Here is a 22,411-nt window from a genome sequence, read left to right on the forward strand (position 1 = left end):
TCCTGTTAAGAAAGAATGTGAGCGAAGCATCCCAGAAGTGAAGTCAAGCAACCAAGAGGAGACGAAGTTGGGTGAGTTTACCTCATATTTCTTCTCAAAATGCACCACCTGTGAAAAGAGTTGGACAAATATATCTCTGTTCGTCTCCGCAGACTACAAGAACAATCTTCTGAAGGAAGCGGAAATGTCCAAACTTTGCTCCCAAAAAGCTATTGACCTGGACAGAGGTAGAATCATTGGTTGTGATTGTTTTTGCCATTTTCCTTGTCTGAGAGAGGTTTACAAAGCTAACATGTGGCTCACTTCAAAGAATAAAGCCAAAAGTTCACTAAGACAACTAGAAATACCAGACTAGTTGTCGGAAGTTGCATTAAATTGCTTTCAATTGTTTAAATATCACAGTAAAGACTTCAGCAAAGAATCCATTTCTTTTGAATTTTCTATTCATCAAAGAACCTTGAAAAATTTTTTTATTGTCGTTTCCACAAAAATAGTAAAGGGTTAGTTCACCCAAAAATGAAAATTCATCCAAAGATGAACGAAGGTTTTACAAGTTTGGAACGACATGAGGGTGAGTAATTAATGACAGAATTTTCATTTTTGGGTGAACTAACCATTTAAGATTTCTTTCAAAAAACCAACAACTTGCAAACCAAAATTCCTCTGAAATTTGATTATGTTTTCCAAAATTCACAAATTCTCTCTCTTTAATTTTTTTTCTCTGCAGAGATGGAGAAGCCATCTTGGAAATAAGAGGTACCTTGCCACTGGCTGGTCCAGGGGCAGATTTGGAAACGGATGAATCTTTTTTTTTTTTTTTTATCCTGACTCAAGATCCTTCATATTTTTGACTCTTGTGAAGCTTGCAGGAAGCACCAGAGTCTCACCAGCAGTATTTTGGACAACTGATATATCAGACTAATGGCAAACAACTGTTTCAGAGCACTAAAATGACAAGCAAAAAGCTTAAAAATGCAAGACTGCATTTTTTTAATTAATTTTTGCCCAGTGCTGCCGCGCGCTTTATGAGTGAGAATAAAACACACCCAGAATTCTGTGTCCTAAGTGTCAGAATGTTTATACTGGTGTGAGGTATGGGCTAAGGATGAGGCCTGGCCGAGGCTGTGACATGAACAGTTATGTGAGGAAGAACCTTCTTATTCTTTGGGGAATCAAAAAACTTAGCAATTTAGATGGTACAGTTTTAGATGATTTTGTAATTAAACGTGTAATTAAAAATCCATAGCTGTATGGCCACAAATATTGCAGAAGCTATTGCTACAGCACAAAATGCATTTTTAGGCTTTGTTCATATTCTTTTTTTATCTTCTCAATAGGTTTAAGCTGTGCTTTTTGAAAGATACAATTCATTAGCATTTTTAATACCTTTACTGTATTATATGAACAGCATGATTATTAAAAGTTCCATTTTAATAATCATACTAGGTTAAATATATTTTGCTTATATTGTTGATCTATGTGGTTATGTAAGATCATAATTTAGCCCAGATTGAATCTTGGAATTTTCTATGCTGGTTTTGTATAACAGTTTTAAACATGGAGATTAAAGTCTACATTCTTATTGGTATTTGAACGCACAGTCAGTTTAGCCAAAATATTTCAATATATTAAGTCATAATATTCTAAACCCATTTAAATCAGTATTTTTTTCTCATTTTGATATTGTATTTCCAATACTAACTGTGTTAGCACAAAAAGCTACAATTCCCTTAACGTGTAACATTTTCTATCACAGTCTTCTGTATCCTGTCATCTAGAAATATTGTCTTTTCATGTTATTGTTTGTATATTTTTATTTTCATATGTACTTTTCTCATGTTACAAACCCTACTAACTGCCTTTGTCACCGTTTATTTGAATATTCTAGCATTTAATGTATTCATCCATACTTGCAGCTTTGAGGTCATTTGCAGCAAACAGTTAAGTGTGAAACTGATTCAAATGCATCAAGGTACTTGTACAACATGAAAATAATTAAATGTTAATAGTATGGCTATGAATATTCAGGCACTATAGATGCAAACATTTCTTTTCTAGCTTGCTCAAATCAGTGTTATGCAATGTGTACTGCATTATCTTTAACAGTTTATTATAGTGAAGCTGAAGCAATGCTTTTGCCCATTATGATAATTATATGACACTCAGCCTGCCGCCCTTTTGATTTCCTTAAAGGCTTCAAATAAGAATGTGTTAATATCAATGATTAAGGCTGCAAGAGGAATTTGCTGGGTAGACCACAATGCTTTTGGTACATGATGCCACATAATGGATCATCCTGACGCAGTTTTATTATTGATGATTTAATTTTCCAGTTCACTGCCAATGTTCTCTCATTCAAAGCAGAATAAACACATTTTAACCTCTGGATTATCTTTTGCATAATGTACAGTATGTGGTATTTTTTTCTGTTCTCCACAAATAGGCTGAGTCGTGTAGAAGATATTTTATGCTCACACAAAATCGAACACCTCAGTACACCTCAGTTTTGATACTGGAAATCATTAGTACAGCCATTTGCTCTTTCATGACCACAATTAAAAACATAAAATAAAACATTCAAATTATTCAGCAGCAAATTAGGAATGTCTGATGAACTGCAATAAGATTGCAGCTGACTTTTGACAGATATTTCACATCTGTGCTGTCAAAACAGGGTTAGGGGTTTTACATTACATTGTTTTTAGATTATTATACAAGCTGGTTTAAATTATCATTGGTAAATGGATTGTTGGGAACACATATGTGACCCTGGACCACAAAACTAGCCATAAGTCGCTGGGGTATATTTGTAGCAATAGCCAACAATACAGTGTAGGCCTATGGGTCAAAATTATCGATTTTTCTTTTATGCCAAAAATCATTAGGATATTAAGTAAAGATCATGTTTCGTGAAGATATTTTGTAAATTTCCTGCTGTAAATATATCAAAACTTACTTTTTGATTAGTAATATGCATTGCTAAGAACTTCATTTGGACAGCTTTAAAGGCGATTTTCTCAATATTTTGATTTTTTTGCGCCCTCAGATTCTAGATATTCAAATAGTTGTATCTCGAACAAATATTGTCCTATCCAAGCAAACAATATATCAATGTAAAAGATACATCTTATTTATTCAGCTTTCAGATGATTTATAAACCTTATGACTGGTTTTGTGGTCCAGGGTCACATATTCACTATTAATAAGGATTAATATTCCCCTCAGTAAACTCCTAACTTGCTGCTGTTTATTGATAGGAAGTAAGATAGTTGTTGTAGTAGTTACGTTTGGTTATGGGGTAGAGTTAAAGGATGTAGAAGGCATTAATATGTGCTTCGTAAGTACTAATAAACTGCCAAGAGCTAGCTCGAATCCAGACTAAGAAGAGTGCATGGGTTCTGTCTCCCACACGATGGCAGCACTGCGCAGAAGAACGGCTCGGATATTCCAGACTGATTCTCTCAAGGATGTGAACCTTTCCTTCCTGTTTCGGTAACACAGGTAGCAAAACCTCCGCATAGTGGGCTGCAATAGACATCTATCAGGCCTCCATAATGGCTGTGTTCTTAGCCTTAGCCTTACAAAGTCGCTTAAGTCATAGCTTCAGTCGCGCCAAATGCGTGATTGTATTCATTTAGCATCCATTATTTTATGGATTGTCGCTGCACGTCTGTGTAGACAGCATCAGGAACACGCGCTGTTCTCCGGCAATTGTTCTCACCATATTCTCATGGCGGAGACTAAAATCATTTACCATATAGACGAGGAGAAAACTCCTTATTTGGTGAAACTGTCAGTAGCTCCAGAGAAGGTAACTTTGGCAGATTTCAAAAATGTCCTCAGCAACCGACCGGTCAACAGCTACAAATTCTTCTTTAAATCTATGGATCAAGATTTTGGGTAAGTCAAATGATGGGAATTGTCATTGTATTCATTCATTCATTCATTCATTCATTCATTCATTGTATTCAGTCCAGGCTGCGAATGAAGCTGTCATCATTGGCACCTGCCTTTCATCGGTGATGATGACAGTATCATCTCCTCCTTTGTGGGATCAGCATCAGAATACAGTTATGCTCCTGTAGCAGTTCAATATGCCATAGCACAACACGCAATACATCTTTTTGCTTCTTTGATTTGCATTTTGAACTGGTTTGTTTGCATGGCAACCGAAGTTTGACCTTTAGCAAGAGGAGTGAGAACACAACCAGCAATAACAGACACTTGTCAGTAACAGACTAAAATGACATTCATCTTTGACCGATTCCTGATTTTCTGTCATCTTGTGAAATCTTGCTTTTCAACCTTGCTGAAAAAAAAAAGTCTTAAACCAGCCTAAGATGGTTTGCTGGTCTCCCGGCTTGGACAGGCTAGTCATTTTTAGTGTTTTTTCTTGTTGGTCAGACTGGGAGACCATCTTAAACCACCTAAGCTCTAGCCTATATGTGTCAGCGTGGACATTTGTGATGTTATGCTCGTAATTTGTTATGAGATAATTTGGTTGGGTTTTAATTTGGTGGCATGACAAATCTAAGGTGAAGTATTTCTATGAGTCCACTCTAATCTTGTCAGAGCAGTCTGATGTGATTGTCATTATTCTCTAATCAGCCAATCACATGCCAACTCAGTGCATTTAGGCATGTAGAGAAGGTCAAGTGACTTTGAACATGGAGCAAGACAGGCTGATATGAGTATTTCAGAAACTGCTGATCTACTGCGATTTTCTCACACAACCATTTACAGAGAATGATCCAAAAAAGGGAAAATATCCAGTAAGCAGCATTTCTGTAGGTTTCTGTCAATTTCTTGTTGATTTTAGAGGAGAATGGTCAGAAACGTTCCAGGTGATAGAAAGACGAGAGTAACTCAAATAACCATACGTTACAACCAAGCTATGCAGAAGAGCATTTCTGAACGTTGAATCTCCTTGAAGAAGATGGGCTACAGAAGATGAAGACTGGGTGCCACTCCTGTCAGTTAAAAACAGGAAACTGAGACAACAATTCGCACAGGCTCAGCAGACTTGGACAATAAAAAATTGGAAAAAGGTTGCCTGCTCTGATGAGTCCGATTTCTGCTGCAGCAATTGGATGGTAGGGTCAGAATTTGGCAGAAACATCATGAAAGCATGGATCTATCCTGCCATGCATCAACAGTTCAGGCTGCTGGTGCTGGTGTAATAGTGTGGGGCATATTTTCTTGGCACACTTTGGGCCCCTTAGTACAGATTGAGCATTGTTTAAATGTCACAGTCTACCTGAGAATGTCCATCAGTTTATGACCACAGTGTACCCATTTTGTGATGTGAGTATATTGTAACAGATGCTTGTTTTTAATGTACAGCATAGGATATGTACACACAGAGATAATATATCAGATTATTCTTATATGCAAAGCAATAAGTAAATGTGTTGCTTTTACCTGTTATGCAAATTTCAGATCTGGGCTCCAGACTAATTCTTCCCACTGGTCACTCTTTTGCGACTAACTTTCTCAGTTGGTCGCACGAGCACATGATTTGGTCGCAATATGTTTGTTTGTTTTTTTTGCACTACAACATGGGATTAATCAATGCATGCTTTTATCATAGTTTATAGTTATATGGAAACAAAAGTGGTTAACATTCAACCCGTTCTTTTTCATCAGTATTATTTGTGATTTGAATTTTGTGAACGGGAGATCCTCTGTTGCTGTGTTATAAGCCGGGCTTGGGGTGCTTACACTTTCGAATTCGCGATATTGTTGTCACGTTTTACAAGAAAAGATAATTGTCTGTTTTGCTTACATACATCTACACACCTTTCACTTTTTAAGATTAAAACAAAAGATGGATGCATTGTTATTCTTAATTAAAAAGCACAACATCAATAAAACGGTAAGCTACAATGACAAACTAGCTTACAAAACGTTTATTAATAAAAAACAAATAACATGAGCCACATGCTGTATTATATACAGACTAATAAATTACAGAACGTTTAGCAAACACTGAGGAATCAAATAAAAAAAATAAAAGAGAGCCTCCATAGCGTATAACGTTAGGTAAACAGCAAAGATAATGCTTTTCAAAATGAAAACAAAAAGAAAAGTAAAACTAAACTTGCTGTCTGTGTTTTTTCCCCACAAGAATACCAACATGTTTACCTTCTCTGGTTTAAGAAGCGGCCTTTTACTTTACTTTAGCTTGAAAACCATCCATCGTTTCCTCAATATTCGCGTCATTTTTGCTGCGCGCACCTTCGCGCTTGTGCTGACGCGGCGAGTATAAACCATGCTCTACACAAGCGCTGCGCAGTTCAAACGAGTAGCGTGGTTACGTTATGCTTTCAGTTTCGTTTGCCGTTTTATGTTTCACTTATGCAACAGAAGTGGCAGCGCTTATGAGTTGAATAACGCGGTGGTCGCGCCAGTGCGACCGCACACAAAAGTCGTACAGGCAGAAAAAATTTGGTCGCAGTCTGGAGTCCTGGATCATATTTTAATTAATTAATTAATTTTAAGACTAATTAACGTAGCATTAGTTATCTGACTGTCTAACTTAAGTTTAAGCTTCTTAGCCTCCTGCTGTTACTTTGACATTAAATTTACTTTGTATTGTCTCACAAGTTTTACATACTCTAAATTGTTTATCACAAAACTTTGCCTTCTCACGAAATAATAAAATTTTCCATTGCAAAGTACAGTTTAGCTGAACAGACACCAACATTCTCACTGAACCTTTTCATTTAAATACATGTACAATTGCATTTATTCAAATGATTTCTTTTTTCAGGTAAAGACTCTTCCTTCTGTCAGGTAGCCTACAAGAGTTAGTAAGGGGGTCACAGGTGAATTATTCCTGTTACGCAGAACTTTTTCTTTTTTTTATCTCTGTGACATGTGCTTTTGTTGAGTGCTAGCTTATGAGTGAGGGTGTGAACTAAATCGCATGTTGACACATGGCGTTCTGGAGTAATAAAACCTCTGTCAACTCAAACGGAAGATCCCAGCTAAACATTTGGAAGAAATACATAAATGAAGAAAAAAGACTAAATGTTGCATGCTATGGATTAATATTTACTATTTTTATTTATACTATTTTGTAGTCAAAATGACCATTTTCACCTGAGATTTGCAGCCAAAATTGACCTACTCATCTCTGTATTTTTACACAAAGATTGGTCAGTTGTCACAGGACGGATCATAGTGACAGTGACACTGTGTCCTGTCTTCATAGTGCAGAATGCAAGAGTTTGATGTAAAACAGCATGATTTGTTATTGTTGTTCTGTTTTCTTATGAGATTTGGTAACCATAACACTGAATGTTTCCCTCATTTAAATATGATTTTCTAAGTTATCTTTACAGTGTAGCTCAAAGTTTTCTATTCAAACGCTCACTATAACATCATGCAAATAAATCTCAAGACTAGTTTAGACTAGTTAGAGTAATTCTGGACAACTCTATGTTGCCTCAGATAAGAATGATGTGAAGAATTTCAGCAGTTCTGCCAACCAGCTCTCTTGGGTGGGACTTTAGCTAATTTACAACTTGGTACTGGACGGATGCGACCATGCCCACTTATTTCAACTGGTATGGAGACTGCCTCAGTGAGCAAGCTTGGATATTGTTATGCCCAGACGATAAACTGTTCTTTGTGTGTAAGAATGTTTCTGGAGATTGGGTCTTAGTCAAAGAAAACAAAACTTGGCAAGATGCAAAACAACATTGTGAAACGCATCACGCTGCTCTTGCAATTATACGTAATTCTGTGGACAGCTACTATATCCGTGCTCTGCTAGATAATAGTTTGGCCTGGCGACAGTTAATTTTTCTCCTTTGAAAGAGACATGGTGATGGGTGAACAACGAGCCTGTCACATTCTCCATGTGGAACAATCGTTTGTTTTGTGCAGTGATTGATAGGAGAGGATTCTGGCATGACTGTGTTTGTTTTGAGGAACATCCATTTATCTGCTTCAGAAAAGTTAACAACACCCTTGAATTCTCCCTGGTCAATGAAAATAAAATCTGGAAAGAAGCTCAGTCTCACTGCAAGCTGTTGAACATGAACCTAGTGATGGTGAAAACGGAAGCAGAATTGACTGCGTTAGTGGTTTATATCCTTGGCATACACCGCTCTTTTGTGGATGATGCTTACTTTTGGATGGGGTTGTATAATAACCCTTGGACTTGGTTTGATAATGTAATAAAGATCCAAAATTGGAAAAGAATGCAACCTGATAATCTAGATTTCAAAAATAAAACCTTATCACCAGTCAGACATGCTTTCTTTTCTCAGATAAACACACTGTTAGATACACATGCGTGAGTTGGTGAAGGTTCAGAAGTGACATATTCCTTTTATGCAGTACCTTTTCAACTTTGTTACCTCTGTGTGTTAGCTTTTAGTAGTAGGTTGCATACAGTGTTGCAACATGGAATTCTGGGGAAATAAATACATCTTCCAACTTTGTAATTCCACAGTAATCCAGCATTTTATAGGGTGGGGTCAAATTGAGATTTTTCACACAGAGGTATAGTATAGGTCTATTAGTAAAACCTAATTACTTTTCAATCCTTGTTGCATTTATTTTTCAATGGTGACATTTAAAAAAATAGGGGAAAGCATTTGTCACTTTTTCCTGTATTATTAAAGAGATCTCAGTGTCCTTTTAGATTCTGGTTCTTAAATTACTTTTCTTTTGGTGTCTACTTTTTAAAGCCCTATATGGTTAAATCCCAGAGATATGGCGATCTCAGTTTGGCTTCATGTGCAAATTGTTGAATAAATACTACCCATTTTCAGTAAACCAATTTTTGAGTCAATAATGACATGGCTATTTATCTGGTGCAATACATTTATTTTACCAACATTTTATAAATCTACAAAACTCTGGAAGGCATATTTACCCTTAAGTATTGTAATTAGATCATGCGTACATTTGTTTGTCTGTATGAGTGTGTCCCCTTATATACTGATCTGGTTCAATTATTAGGCAAGAAAGATGATCACATCTTGGTCATCCTGTGATGCAATAAGTTATTAGTTATTAGTTTTATTGAGACTGATAATCTTCATTAAAAACAACAGTAGCAACAGTAACAATACTAACTAAAAATGTAACTGATGCTCATATGTCAACCACACTGGATGATATAGGGATTAGCTCAATAATACACCCAGGGTAATCTTTGAAATGTTTGCATTTTACACAGACAACCTTTAAAAATAGGGTGACACCTAATTTATGTCATCCTTGTTATCCACATGCCAAAACCTGTTACTCTGAAAAGTAACAGGGCTGACAGTAACGGGTTTGACAATTTCAAACTAATTTGCTATTTGCTAGCTAATAGTCAAGGTCACAAAAGAACAATAGAACAATATGCAAATGTGATTTTTGTATCATTTTCCTTCAATTTGAAAATTAAAAGTCCTGCTGGAAAAGAAAAATCATAGTGAGGAACAGGCCAAAAACCTTACCCTTATCAGCATAAATGAAATTTAATTTTTTTTAAATAATGTTTAATTGGCTTTAATTTGATGTAAGGACTTTAATTTGATGAAAGAATACATACAATTGTTATATTTTTAAATCACAAATGTATTTGTTTTTATAGTAATTCTATGTTTGATTACTTCTTGGGATGAAAAGGCACCGATTTCGTGGAATGACTCCCAGAGCTTTCTATTCAAAATCACTATGACGTCATGCAAATAAATCTCAAGACTAGTTTAACATGACATGTTCTTGAAACAGTTGCTGTCTGTCTCACCATGGAGACGTTTCTTAGTTTCCTGCTACTGGTTCTTCATACCTCTGCCGATGGACCCGTACCAGGATTAGTGAATGAAATCATCCATGTGGAGAAGACATTGTCATGGTATGATGCAAAGGCATATTGTTTGGATAAATTTGGACAACCCTTTGTAGCTACAGATGAGAATAATCTAAAGATTCTCAGCAGTTCTGCCAACCGGCTCTCTTGGGTGGGACTGTTTAGATTTTTTGCCACTTGGTACTGGGTGGATGAGACCAAATCCAATTATTTCAACTGGTTTGGAAAGTGTGCCTCATTGAACAGGGCTGGATATTGGTATACCACGACATGTGACGATAAGCTATTCTTTGTGTGTAAGAAGATTTCTGGAGACTGGGTCTTAGTCAAGGAAAACAAAACTTGGCAGGAGGCAAAAAAACAGTGTGAAACGTATCAAGCTGGTCTTGCGATTATATCTAATGAAAAGGAGAACAGCATTATCTGTGTTCTAATAGATACTGGTTTTGCCTGGATTGGTCTAGCTACAGTTCAACAAAATGCTCCTTTGAAAGAAACATGGAGATTGGCTGGAGTCAACGAGCCTATCACATTCTCCAAGTGGTATAGCCGTTTGTTTTGTGCAGTGATTGATTGGAGTGGATTCTGGCATGACCGTGTTTGCTCTGAGGAACACCCATTTATCTGCTTCAGAAACGTTAACAACATTCTGGAATTCTCCCTGGTCAATGAAAATAAAGCCTGGAAAGAAGCTCAGTCTCACTGCAAGCTGTTGAACATGAACCTTGTGATGGTGAAAACCGAAGCAGAATTGACTGCATTAGTGGTTTATATCCATGAAATACACCACATATTTGTGGATAATCTTTACTTTTGGATTGGGTTGTATAATAACCCTTGGTTTTGGTTTAATAGCCTATTAAAGATTCAGCATTGGAATAGCATGCAACCTGATAATGTAGATTTCAAGAACAGAACCATTTCACCAAACAGACAAGCACGTGGAGCGTTAAAGAATGGTGAGATGTTTGATGAGTCATGTAATGATGCACTCCCCTTCTTTTGTATGGCCACAGTGCGCTCTATGATCCTGGTGTCAGAACCCAAATCATGGATGGAGGCCTTGAAACACTGTATAGACAGATATGTGGACTTGGCCAGCCTGCCAGCAGCTATGGAACAGCATGTGGCTGAGAATAAAGTTAAAGACGTCCAGAGTAATTATGTGTGGATTGGGCTGAACTTTCTGGCGGGTAGTTGGATCTGGGTGTCTGGGGATAATATACAGTATGTGAACTGGGTGACTGGAGCAAACCTACAGTGTCCAGTCACTCTTCGCTGTGGAGCCCTCACTGTAGCAAACGGGAAGTGGGAGCCAAGACCGTGTGAGGAGAGACTGGAATTTCTCTGTTTTCAGACTTAGAGATGAAGAGAGACTGAAAAATGGCAAAATATTTATTAGTCTATTATAATGCTTGCTATTAAAAACAGAAATTAAACCGTTCTGTTTTTGCTAATGGATAATAATGCAGTCATTTTAAAGTAGTTCGAAACATTAAAAAAAGTTTGTCTGTTTGTTAATTTTGAAGACCCTAAAATGAAAACACAGTAAATATTTAATAAATTGAAATTAAGTTTTTTGTTAATTGGTGTTTAGTCTTGCAAGTAATCTCCTGCATAGTTAAAATAGATGTTCATGTGTAGTCCTGAAACATTGTATTTGTGTTTGTACAGAGTTCCCACAATGATGGAAACCTTTTTGTTTACTTGTGTATTGTACCATAGTTAGGCTATGAATGATTATTTACTGAATCTGTCTGAATTGTATTTATTTCCCCAAGAAACAGGCAAGAATGAATAGGCTGCCTACCATGATTTTTTGTTCTTTCCGACAACAAAGCACTTGAATATATGACAAACTCGGAATTACAACTTCAGAAGTGGGAAGTAGGAAGTTTAAATGCTATTTTTGCTGTGTCTAATACATACAATATGCATCAAATGGTTATTTATATATGTAACTATACATGACTGTAATGGCAGGAGAAAGCAATGTAGAGGTTGTGAGAAAAATGAATAAAGCTTTACAGTACTACTGCTATGTTTGTCTCCTCCACCATATTTAAAGTTTAAGGCTCGCCCAACTCGGAAACTCGGGTATCAAAATTATCTCTGAGTTTCCTAGTTGTAAATACAACTAGAGAGGGTGTTCATGTCCAATTTCCAAATCGGAAACTCGTATTTACGATAATTCCAATAGCACGTGAAAGCAGCATAATAGATGGGTGCTGCTGTGATCTACTCTGAAAACAACATGGGCCATTTGTGTTAAAAACATAACACTGTGCTCACAGAATGTAGCGCGGGGGTGCTGAATTAAGTGTATTTTGCATATTTTTGTGCTTGCATGTTTAAATTGGTAGGTGTATTTTGTTCGTTCAAGCGCAAGACAGGAAAGAAAGAATTTAATTCTGTTTTTCGCGCAGTCTGAGATACGGCCCTCTGTGTGCGCACCGAACACGGAGCGCGAGTACTCAGCTGAGTTCTTCCGTGTCTTGTGCTTGAATGCTTTAAAATCTTTTGAATGTTTAAATTGATAAGGCTTAAAAACACGTGCAGATGATAAGCTTTCGTGATGACGTGTAGCAGTGGGCCATCAACTGTTCTGGGCGTCTTTCATGCTGGCCTTGGGCAGTTGGTTGAAATCGCCAGGGGACCACCCCACAGCCGTGGGCCCCTATAATCGTTACCACCTTTCACCCCACTAGCTAGGGCCCTGGACGTACTCCCAAGTGCTTGTGCTCACGCTGCTTCTGAAATGGATTCACGACGTGAGGCAACAACACTCACGTCCGATGTAGATACAGTGTTAGGATCACAAGGAAGGCAATGCAAAGCCTGTATCTTTTCACAACTCACACTACACATTGTCTTGTAATCCTCTGAGACATTTCTATGGCTTTGTTGATCGAGTAATCCTGTATTTGCGTCTCTCTAGTATTTCAATGGGCGGGGCTACAGAGGCAGCGATGTAGAAATAGACATTGATCTTCTGCAGAGGCGGGCTTTCGACACGCTATGACGTCATAACGTAACAAAATCCAAAATAGTCATTTTTCAGCTTGGTTTTAATTAGGGTTTAGCGGAGGTTTAAAAGCACTTAAAGGGGTCATATGATGCTGCTAAAAAGAACATTATTTTGTGTATTTGGTGTAATGAAATGTGTTTATGCGTCAAATCTTCCCAGATCGTGACGTAGGTATGTGGGGGCGTGTTAGAACGAGGCGTTTTAGGTAGGCGTGGTTAACTCTTAACTTTTATAAAGAATATGTCTTTGGTTTTGAGACTTTAGTCTTTGCAACTTTACAGATCTTCTTTATGCACCAAGAGCTTGTAACACTCCAAAGAGAAAGGAAAATTTAAATCGCATCATATGACCCCTTTAATGAGAGACTTTGCGCATTGCATTCATATTCTGCTGTTCTATGGCCACGGATTTGCAGGTCTTGTCTTTTTCTCCTACAGATGACTTGCAGGATCCTGTATGTTATAGTACTAAATTAGTTTTAATCATTTAACCACCACAGCGTCTTGTCTCCATTGGCAACACGCACGATTCGTGTGGATTGCAAGTAGCTGAGAGTGCAAGTGGCGATTGCAAGTAACTTCGTGATTTAGTTTCTTTTTTCTTGTCTTCACCACCTGGCTACTTGTGTAAAATGTTAAGAGATTCAATAAAAAAAATTTTTATTAATAAATTAAATTAAAAATAAAAAAAGACTGCAAGTGACGTCACTCACGGAAGTGCAGGTGTGTGAGAGTGCAAGTCTGAGAGTGCAAGTCCGAAAATGCAAGTGCATGTCTGCAGCCAGACCCTTCTCGATATATTTGCTTTCTCATTACACAAGATGAATTTCCATTGCAAAATACAGATTAACTAAACTAATTTTCATTTAAATATATGCATGCTTTTCTCAGACAGACACTCTTCCTTTGTCAGGTACAAATGCTGAAGTTGGTAAAGGCTTACAGGTGTATTTCAAGTCTTCTTGGGTTATATGATAACTTTTGGGACTAAACCTAATTCAAGTGGTTTAAATGTCTGTCTAGATTGTTTCAACAGCATGTAAAATAAGCAATAATATGTTAGCATTGATATCATACATTTAATTCATTTCAATAGCTTATCTCACACTACAACACTATTTTTCAGGCTGGTTTGCTGTTGTTAAACATAAAAAAATATGTCTGCATAAGGTTGGCATACTTGAGTTGACACATCCATGACAAGCTGTCATGTGGGATCCTCACCATATGCCCCTTTATTCAAATTCATTGTGACAGTTTACAATGAGCAAAGTCAGTCTGAGCAACACATTCAAACAGGATCACAGTTACACATCACACAGCACATGAAGATGTCATGTAGTCCCTATGAGAGCTCATTTGTCAGCACATGTCGGTGGATGTTGAATACAGCAATCAGTCCCTCCAAGATTTTGCAAACTGAATTTAATGCAAACTTAGTATTATTTGTGGCAGCTTGCATTTTTGTCTTATTTCAGCAACAAATTAATCAATACTGCGCAAGCAATCCAATGCTTTGTGCATGTTCATGTGTTAAGAGTGTGGGACGTAATTAAAGTTAATATTGAAAGAAAAGACAATATAATTGTTAAATAATAATAATGAAATAATGTATTTATAATTTATAACATTTAAAATGTATAGTATATAATCAGTATCGCATGTTGTACATGGTTACTGGTGGGTTTTCACTGCAAAACAACACAAAAAAGCAGTTTTTGAGAAAAGTGGCAAATTCAGTCATGTTAGGCTGCAAAAATCTGGAGAAAAAAAAAAGGTCCTGCAAAATCCTGGTGGGACTGAGCAGTGGTATATACAACATCCACAAACAATACAGCAGTTTTATTCAAACGCTATTCTAATTAACAATACATTCCTCTTTTTCCTTTGTGTCTCTGCAGGGTTGTCAAAGAGGAAGTCTCTGACGATAATGCCAAACTGCCTTGTTTCAATGGGAGAGTGGTGTCATGGGTGAGCTGCGAGAACCTCTGCCTTATATAACATCTGAATCAGAGTGGAAAAGGCAGGCAGTCATGCATTCATATGTCATAAGAAAGATGCAGCACATGCCCTAAATCATACGCTGCATCATACTGGACATCAGCAGTTTTAGTTCACTGATTCATTACACTAATTAAGTCTGAAAGGCACTTTGAAGTCGGACCAACTCTAAAGTATAATGCATAATTCAGGAAATTGCATTCTGCTGGATGCCATTTTTATTTAGCGCTTTTAAGGCCTTTGTTTGTTGCTGTCTTTTGTCATGAGTCTAGTAGAAAAGTTCAAACATTCTGTTCATCCAAACTGAGTGAGGGATAAAGAAGAGCCATTGAAACCTGCACATTGTGCACAAAAAGCAACTAGACAATTACATTTTTTAAAGATGCATTTATGTGTCTTTTTGTAGCTTGTATTGGCCGAGAGCTCCCACACAGATGGGATGTTGGTGTGCACTGACAGTCATACAGAGCTACCCCCACCGCTGGAGAGGACGGGAGGCATCGGAGACTCAAGACCACCCTCATTCCAGTGAGTATCAACACACACGTATCCTGTGCAGCAAACACTTCAGGACGAATCCACTAAACAGATGCGCAACTTGTACAAGTCATATTTCAGCACAAAAGTCTCCATCCACGTCAGTGCTGATAGCCTCGTGGTTAGTGCGCCGACATACAGCGCAACTGTGCTTTTAGTATTTAAGAAACTAATAATTTTATTTAGCAAGGATGCATTAAATTAAACATATGAAACAGTAAAGATATTTATAATGTTACAAAAGATTTTTATATTTATATTTTGTCAATAAAAGATGTTCTTTTGAACGGTTTTTGATAGTAATAAGAAATATTTCTAGAGCAGCAAATCAGCATATTAGAATGATTTCTGAAGGATCATGTGACACTGAAGACTGGCGTAATGGCTGCTGAAAATTCAGCTTCAGGAATAAATTACATTTTAAAATACACAATTTTTTTGTTTGTTTTTTGTTTTGTTTTTGGAGCATGATTGCACAATTACCTGATTTGCATATGTTCTTTAGTGAATCAGGTGCTAGAACACATGCAAATAAACATGAATTCCCACCTTTTAATGCACTTGCTCAATCAAACTCATTCACCTGATCTTATGCTATATAGTTAAGAGAGACAAAATGCTATTTGTTCCATTTGGATCAATTCGACATACAGTGTGATGTGAGAAATGGTATGACCTCTTGATATTGCTGATATAATTGTATTATATAAATGAATTGTGTGGGCCTGGTCAAGTGAAACGTTTAATATTCTATGCAACAATAGTTATTTAGTAATGTTATGCTCTCATTGTGTTTTTTGCTTAACCACTGAAAACGTCCATTTATAGTGTGCACCAGATGTGCTGATTATCTCTTTTGAATGCACATACACACTCGCATTAGCGATACTCCCCTTCCCTCTCACACATTCTGCACAGTCTGTTTACTTCATCTGCACATTTATACACCTCCTTCCTTTACACACCTCCATGCTTCTTTTACATGAACTCAGGTTTTCGCTCCCACAGACTCTATGATCACTCATGTACATCATACATCCCCCTATCTATAAGGCTCAAGTAGTCTTTCATCAACATCAAACCAGAAAAGGGTTGATTTTTAAAGGATGTGTGGCGTTTTTTTTGTCTTTTTGCTTTCTTGCTTAAAAATGTAACTAATTGATATCACCATACATAGCCAGGTAATTGATTACATTAAGAATTGCAAACATTTTTGTATCACACGTTTTATGAAATGTTAATTTAAATATGCATATTAGATATTATCTAAGTAAATATGCACACATTTTGCATACATTTCCAGAACATAAATCTAAAAATTGGATAAAGCTAGGTTCAAAACTCTTTTTTATTTTGTTGATTTTTAGAGTGAATTTTTTTGTCAAAGGTTTTTATAGAAGGGATTATGTGACACTGAAGACTGGCGTAATGGCTGCTGAAAATTCAGCTTCAGGAATAAATTACATTTTAAAATACACAATTTTTTTGTTTGTTTTTTGTTTTGTTTTTGGAGCATGATTGCACAATTACCTGATTTGCATATGTTCTTTAGTGAATCAGGTGCTAGAACACATGCAAATAAACATGAATTCCCACCTTTTAATGCACTTGCTCAATCAAACTCATTCACCTGATCTTATGCTATATAGTTAAGAGAGACAAAATGCTATTTGTTCCATTTGGATCAATTCGACATACAGTGTGATGTGAGAAATGGTATGACCTCTTGATATTGCTGATATAATTGTATTATATAAATGAATTGTGTGGGCCTGGTCAAGTGAAACGTTTAATATTCTATGCAACAATAGTTATTTAGTAATGTTATGCTCTCATTGTGTTTTTTGCTTAACCACTGAAAACGTCCATTTATAGTGTGCACCAGATGTGCTGATTATCTCTTTTGAATGCACATACACACTCGCATTAGCGATACTCCCCTTCCCTCTCACACATTCTGCACAGTCTGTTTACTTCATCTGCACATTTATACACCTCCTTCCTTTACACACCTCCATGCTTCTTTTACATGAACTCAGGTTTTCGCTCCCACAGACTCTATGATCACTCATGTACATCATACATCCCCCTATCTATAAGGCTCAAGTAGTCTTTCATCAACATCAAACCAGAAAAGGGTTGATTTTTAAAGGATGTGTGGCGTTTTTTTTGTCTTTTTGCTTTCTTGCTTAAAAATGTAACTAATTGATATCACCATACATAGCCAGGTAATTGATTACATTAAGAATTGCAAACATTTTTGTATCACACGTTTTATGAAATGTTAATTTAAATATGCATATTAGATATTATCTAAGTAAATATGCACACATTTTGCATACATTTCCAGAACATAAATCTAAAAATTGGATAAAGCTAGGTTCAAAACTCTTTTTTATTTTGTTGATTTTTAGAGTGAATTTTTTTGTCAAAGGTTTTTATAGAAGGGATTTTTTTGATATCTCATTCTATTATGACATTTAAAAAAAATTCTTGAAGCATCTTGGCCACAGTTCTTCTGGATTGAGTCTGTCTCAGTTTGTTCTGTTTCTTCATGTCATTCCAGACAGACTGGATGATGATGAGATCAGATCTCTGTGTGGAGCGCTGGCTGTTGTCAGACTCCTTGTGCAAACCTTGTGCAAATGAATGTTTGGAAATGTAAACTGATATTTCCTACTGACACACTACAGCAAAAGATAGAAATAACTGACTTAAAACCATTTTTTAGCTGGTGAAAATACTAGTGTTCTAATAATTTTGGCCACCACTGTATGTATGTATAAATATATATAATTTTAAGTATTTATATTTTAATTATATTTAAGATATTTTATAATTTGTTAAATTAGAAATATTGTTTTTTCTTGGAGTAAAATGTTTTTGCGTGTAGTGCATTGCCTTAAAAACAAATGTGTGTTCAATTAAAAAATATATATAGATACTATGACAGTGACAATACAACATGACAATACAACACAATGACAATAATCACAATTAATTATTAAATGAATTCACAACTCTAAAATTTTTCATTTATAATTTCTGTTTTCAAAGCAAAATCAAAAATATTTCCAAGAACCACCTGAAACCTGCTGATGTAATCCCTGGGCTATAAAGGCCTTACCTTTATCCCCAGTCGGGAATCCCTGTTTTACATAATAATCTCTCTCACACACGCATGTTTATATTGTGGATGTAGGAATATCAACAGAAAAAAGAGAGCAGATCCCTTTGGCTCTTGCTCCCCCACTGGGCTCAGTCATCCAGAAAGCATGAGGCACAAATGTTGAAGGGAGTTGTGGTAAACAATGAGTGGTGTATCTGCCCATAGCAGAACACCCCAGAAGGGATCTTTATGAATTTGCTTCACTGTTATGCAACGGCATGACTAAACATAAAATTGTTAATGTTCAAGATTTTAATGTGCAGGGAGAGAGGATGACAGAGAGAGACATCTTTTGCATTTTCATAGATAATGACTGTTAGACTAGATAAAATTAAACTTAACTGTCATTATGCAGAGTATAGCATCTAACCAGAACTGGAAAGAGTAATGTATTTTGCAAGTGCAAAAAAAAGTTACAGAAGGCAAGAGAACAGTACAGTGCAGATGAAAAGGGATATGAATAGAATAGGTCACCTGAACAGCAATGATAGTGTATGAACATCTATAAATAGAATAGATTCTGTGAATTCATTAAAATAACAGAAATAGTAAAAATGTTCAAGGCAGGACTGATGTAGCAATTATAATTAGCTATAATGGATGATACTTGCACTGCACAAAATATCCTGTTAAAATGTTGTTTTTTCATTGTTATTTATACAGTAATTAATAGTTTTTACTTGCAAAAATAGACAGTATTTACAGTAAAATTACATATAATGCGATGTTCTATTGTTTGCCTTTTTTACTGTGTATGGTAAGGTAACTTACAGTTAACAATTTTTAATGGTATCTTTTTTTTTTGTAAAACTAACATTTTTTACAGTGTGGATTATTATTGTTTTTATTATTATTATTATTACAGTCACACATTCATGCATTGTGTTCCTTTTATAAGGCAAGAAACAAAACAAGCTGTCAATTTGTGTGGATTATATTCATGGCAGACTTTGAAGGTATGTTTTTGCAACTCTTTACTTGATTAGTGATAATGCCAAGTGATATCCTATAGTTAAAATGGTTGGTGTGTATGAAGTTGTATTTGAGCCATACAGATGGGAATGTAGATCACTAGTGCTGTTGCTGTAATATTTTGCCCTCTTGTGGCTGATTTTTAAAATGCACAGCAAAGCTCACACTCATCAGATTATATAACGATGATGGCGTATCCTTAATTTCTTACATTGGTTGACTGATTCACTGCTTACACATTTGCTTCAGGTTGCATTTATGCAGTGTAACTCACATTTTTGGTTAGAATAGTAATATGCAGTAGTACACTACCATTCTAATGTTTCAGGCCTTTTTTTGTGTAGATGTTGTTGTAATTTATGTTCAGTAATTCTGCATTTAAAAGCAGTAATGTTGTGAAATATTATAATTTTTAAAACAACTGTTTTCTTTTTTCATTTAAATGTTCATTAATATTAATTTATATAAAATATAATTTATTGCTGTTAATGCGAATCAAAAATGTTCAGCGACCTTTAGTCTATTTTTCGATGTCACAATCAGTGTATCAGCATTGATTTAGGGTATCAAAATGATGAAAATAATTGTGCTGCTTAATACCTTTTGTGAAAGCCGTGATATATATATATTTTTAATTCTTTGATGAATAGAAAGTTCAAAAGAATAGAAAACGTTTGTAACATTAATGAATCCTTGTTGAAAAAAATTATTTATTAAAAAAAGCATGATAACCCTAAACTGAACAGTAGTGTATGTTTCATACAAGCATTATCATTAAAAATTATTATTCAGTTATTAAAATTATTGTTAAATTTAAATTATTAAAATTATTATTAAATGTTATTTTTATTACATCAACATGTAGCAATAACTGAAATGACTCTTTTATTAATTTGTCTTTAAAGATTCATCAATTTCTACTGCATGTGTATGTGTCCTCTTTGGCCTGCTGTGTATTTAAAAGTATTGTGTCTTCCACTTTGGAAAGGACAGACTCACTTTTTTATATGGTTTAAAAAAAATAAAATGGTTATTACATTCAGGTGTCATAGGGCACTTGTACTATATTAAGACTGGTTGGTTGGTCGAGGGGTTTGTAATGTTTCTTAGTGAAGGTGGAATAAATTTCTCACCTCGCTCAGGTTTCTGCTGAAAACACATATAGATGTACAGTTACCTGCCCCAGGGGTGTAATTCAGAAACCGATCTTTCATGATGAAACACCCCCTATGTGTCATAATCATTATTCACTGAGTAAACTATCTCTCTCGCTCTCTCACTCCTGTCCCCTTTCTGCCCTTCTCACAAAAGCTAAAAAAGTCTGCATTCCATTGCTTACATATGTGTATCTTACATGCACATAGGTGACATATACAAAAGCAGTGTGTATTAGATAATACAGGTGTTGCAGTGTGTCTAATGTCACTCAGAGCTCATGCTGTGAACATGCATATGTTTCTGTTCGTGTGCTTGCTGCAGTGCTAATGCAGTGAACAGCCGAGACGGGATGGACACAGAAACAGGAAGCGAGTCAGTTCTCCGCCACCGTCGAGAGCGGGAGCGAGAAAGGACCAGACGGAGGAGAGATGAATGTAAGTGTCGCTCTGAGAATAAGTACTGTAATTTTAGCATATGTGACCAAATCCCTCCTGCACATGCCATTTATTTTTACCACAAACATGTTACATTCATGAACAAAAGTGATATAATCATGGCTTGATCCTACCGTGAGAATGGCAAATGTTTTTACCCCCTCTTATTTAGGATATTTCCCTTATTAGTGTGCTAAGTACATTTGTCTTTCCAAACCAGGGTCAAAAAGTCATCTCTTTTTGTGTATGTTTGTTTTGTGAATATTGCTGTATTCATCTTTGTATTTTTATGTGTGCATTGGCTTGTATTAAGCTCATTTAATATCTATGGGGAAGTCTTAATTTATCCTTAATTACTTGCCATGACAGGCTGAAACAACTTCATCTTTTTTAAGTATGTTCTCACATTAATATTACAGAACAATGCAAATAAAGCAATCTGTCATTTAAATGACATTTAACAGACACTCTCATTGTACACTTTATTACTTTGTTCTGTATTTGATTTTCGCTTCATTGATTGTTGGCACAATAAATAACTGCACACATAATGAACACATCCGTAGACTGTACAATGACAAAAAGGTTACATTTATTTACTACAACAGGCGTTAACAGAGCAGAGTCACACACCCTTCCTGTCGTCCATTCAACATAGTCCTCACCCTAGCAAAACAAATGCTTTCTCACACACAAACACACCCAGACCTCTCAAAGTAATTTATCTGTGTGTTTGTGACGGTAGCGTGGTGCTCTCTGTTGGCCCATTAGTTCCCGCTGATCATTAATCAGTGTGGCTTAATTAGGCGGCCAGTCTGGAGACAGTGTCAGTGGTGACAGTGCAACACTGAGTTCACAATTAATAGGACAGAAAGGAGAAACAAATATTAGGTATACAAGATGAACTGTTCCTCTGGGAATAGCCCGGCAGAAGCTAAGGATTCTGGGCATCCAGACTGTGTTTTGTGCTGTGCCCTTTTTTGATTTTCCAACAAAATGCAAAGCAGGGATGTGGATTTATGTATGCATGTATGCATGCATATATGTATTTTTTCCCCCTAATGCTAAACAGTAAACACACAACACAAAGAATTTACATATATAAGGAGACATCCAAATAACTAAAATATAAATAAATAAATATTGAAAAAAAGGTAACACTTTACTTGAAGGGGTGTGCATAAGACTGACATGACACCTTCATAATCATGACATGACACATGTCATGAATATGAAGGAGGTTTTATGCATGTTTATGACAACTGTCATTAAGTGTCATTCGCTCAGTTATGT

The 22,411-nt window shown here is 36.0% G+C and overlaps 1 protein-coding gene and 1 long non-coding RNA gene across 2 annotated transcripts in view; both read left to right on the forward strand.

Annotated features, from left to right (window-relative positions):
• The first annotated feature begins 3 nt into the window (after positions 1-3).
• On the forward strand, positions 4-803 carry LOC107655080 (uncharacterized). Its single transcript, XR_001630389.1, has 3 exons — positions 4-71; positions 153-227; positions 728-803. It is a non-coding gene; the product is annotated as an uncharacterized LOC107655080 (long non-coding RNA).
• Positions 804-3,490: 2,687 nt separating this feature from the next.
• LOC107655081 (segment polarity protein dishevelled homolog DVL-1-like) overlaps positions 3,491-22,411 on the forward strand; it is a 30,681-nt gene continuing 11,760 nt past the window's right edge. Inside the window, exons 1-4 of the mRNA XM_016442495.1 lie at positions 3,491-3,900; positions 14,749-14,818; positions 15,255-15,376; positions 21,006-21,118. Of these exons, the coding sequence (XP_016297981.1) occupies positions 3,617-3,900; positions 14,749-14,818; positions 15,255-15,376; positions 21,006-21,118 (589 nt within the window). The 5' untranslated portion in view covers positions 3,491-3,616. The remainder of the gene's footprint in view (positions 3,901-14,748; positions 14,819-15,254; positions 15,377-21,005; positions 21,119-22,411) is intronic.

Source organism: Sinocyclocheilus anshuiensis, unplaced genomic scaffold, assembly GCF_001515605.1.
Source record: "Sinocyclocheilus anshuiensis isolate Anshui unplaced genomic scaffold, SAMN03320099.WGS_v1.1 scaffold1072, whole genome shotgun sequence".
NCBI classification, from domain to species: domain Eukaryota; kingdom Metazoa; phylum Chordata; class Actinopteri; order Cypriniformes; family Cyprinidae; genus Sinocyclocheilus; species Sinocyclocheilus anshuiensis.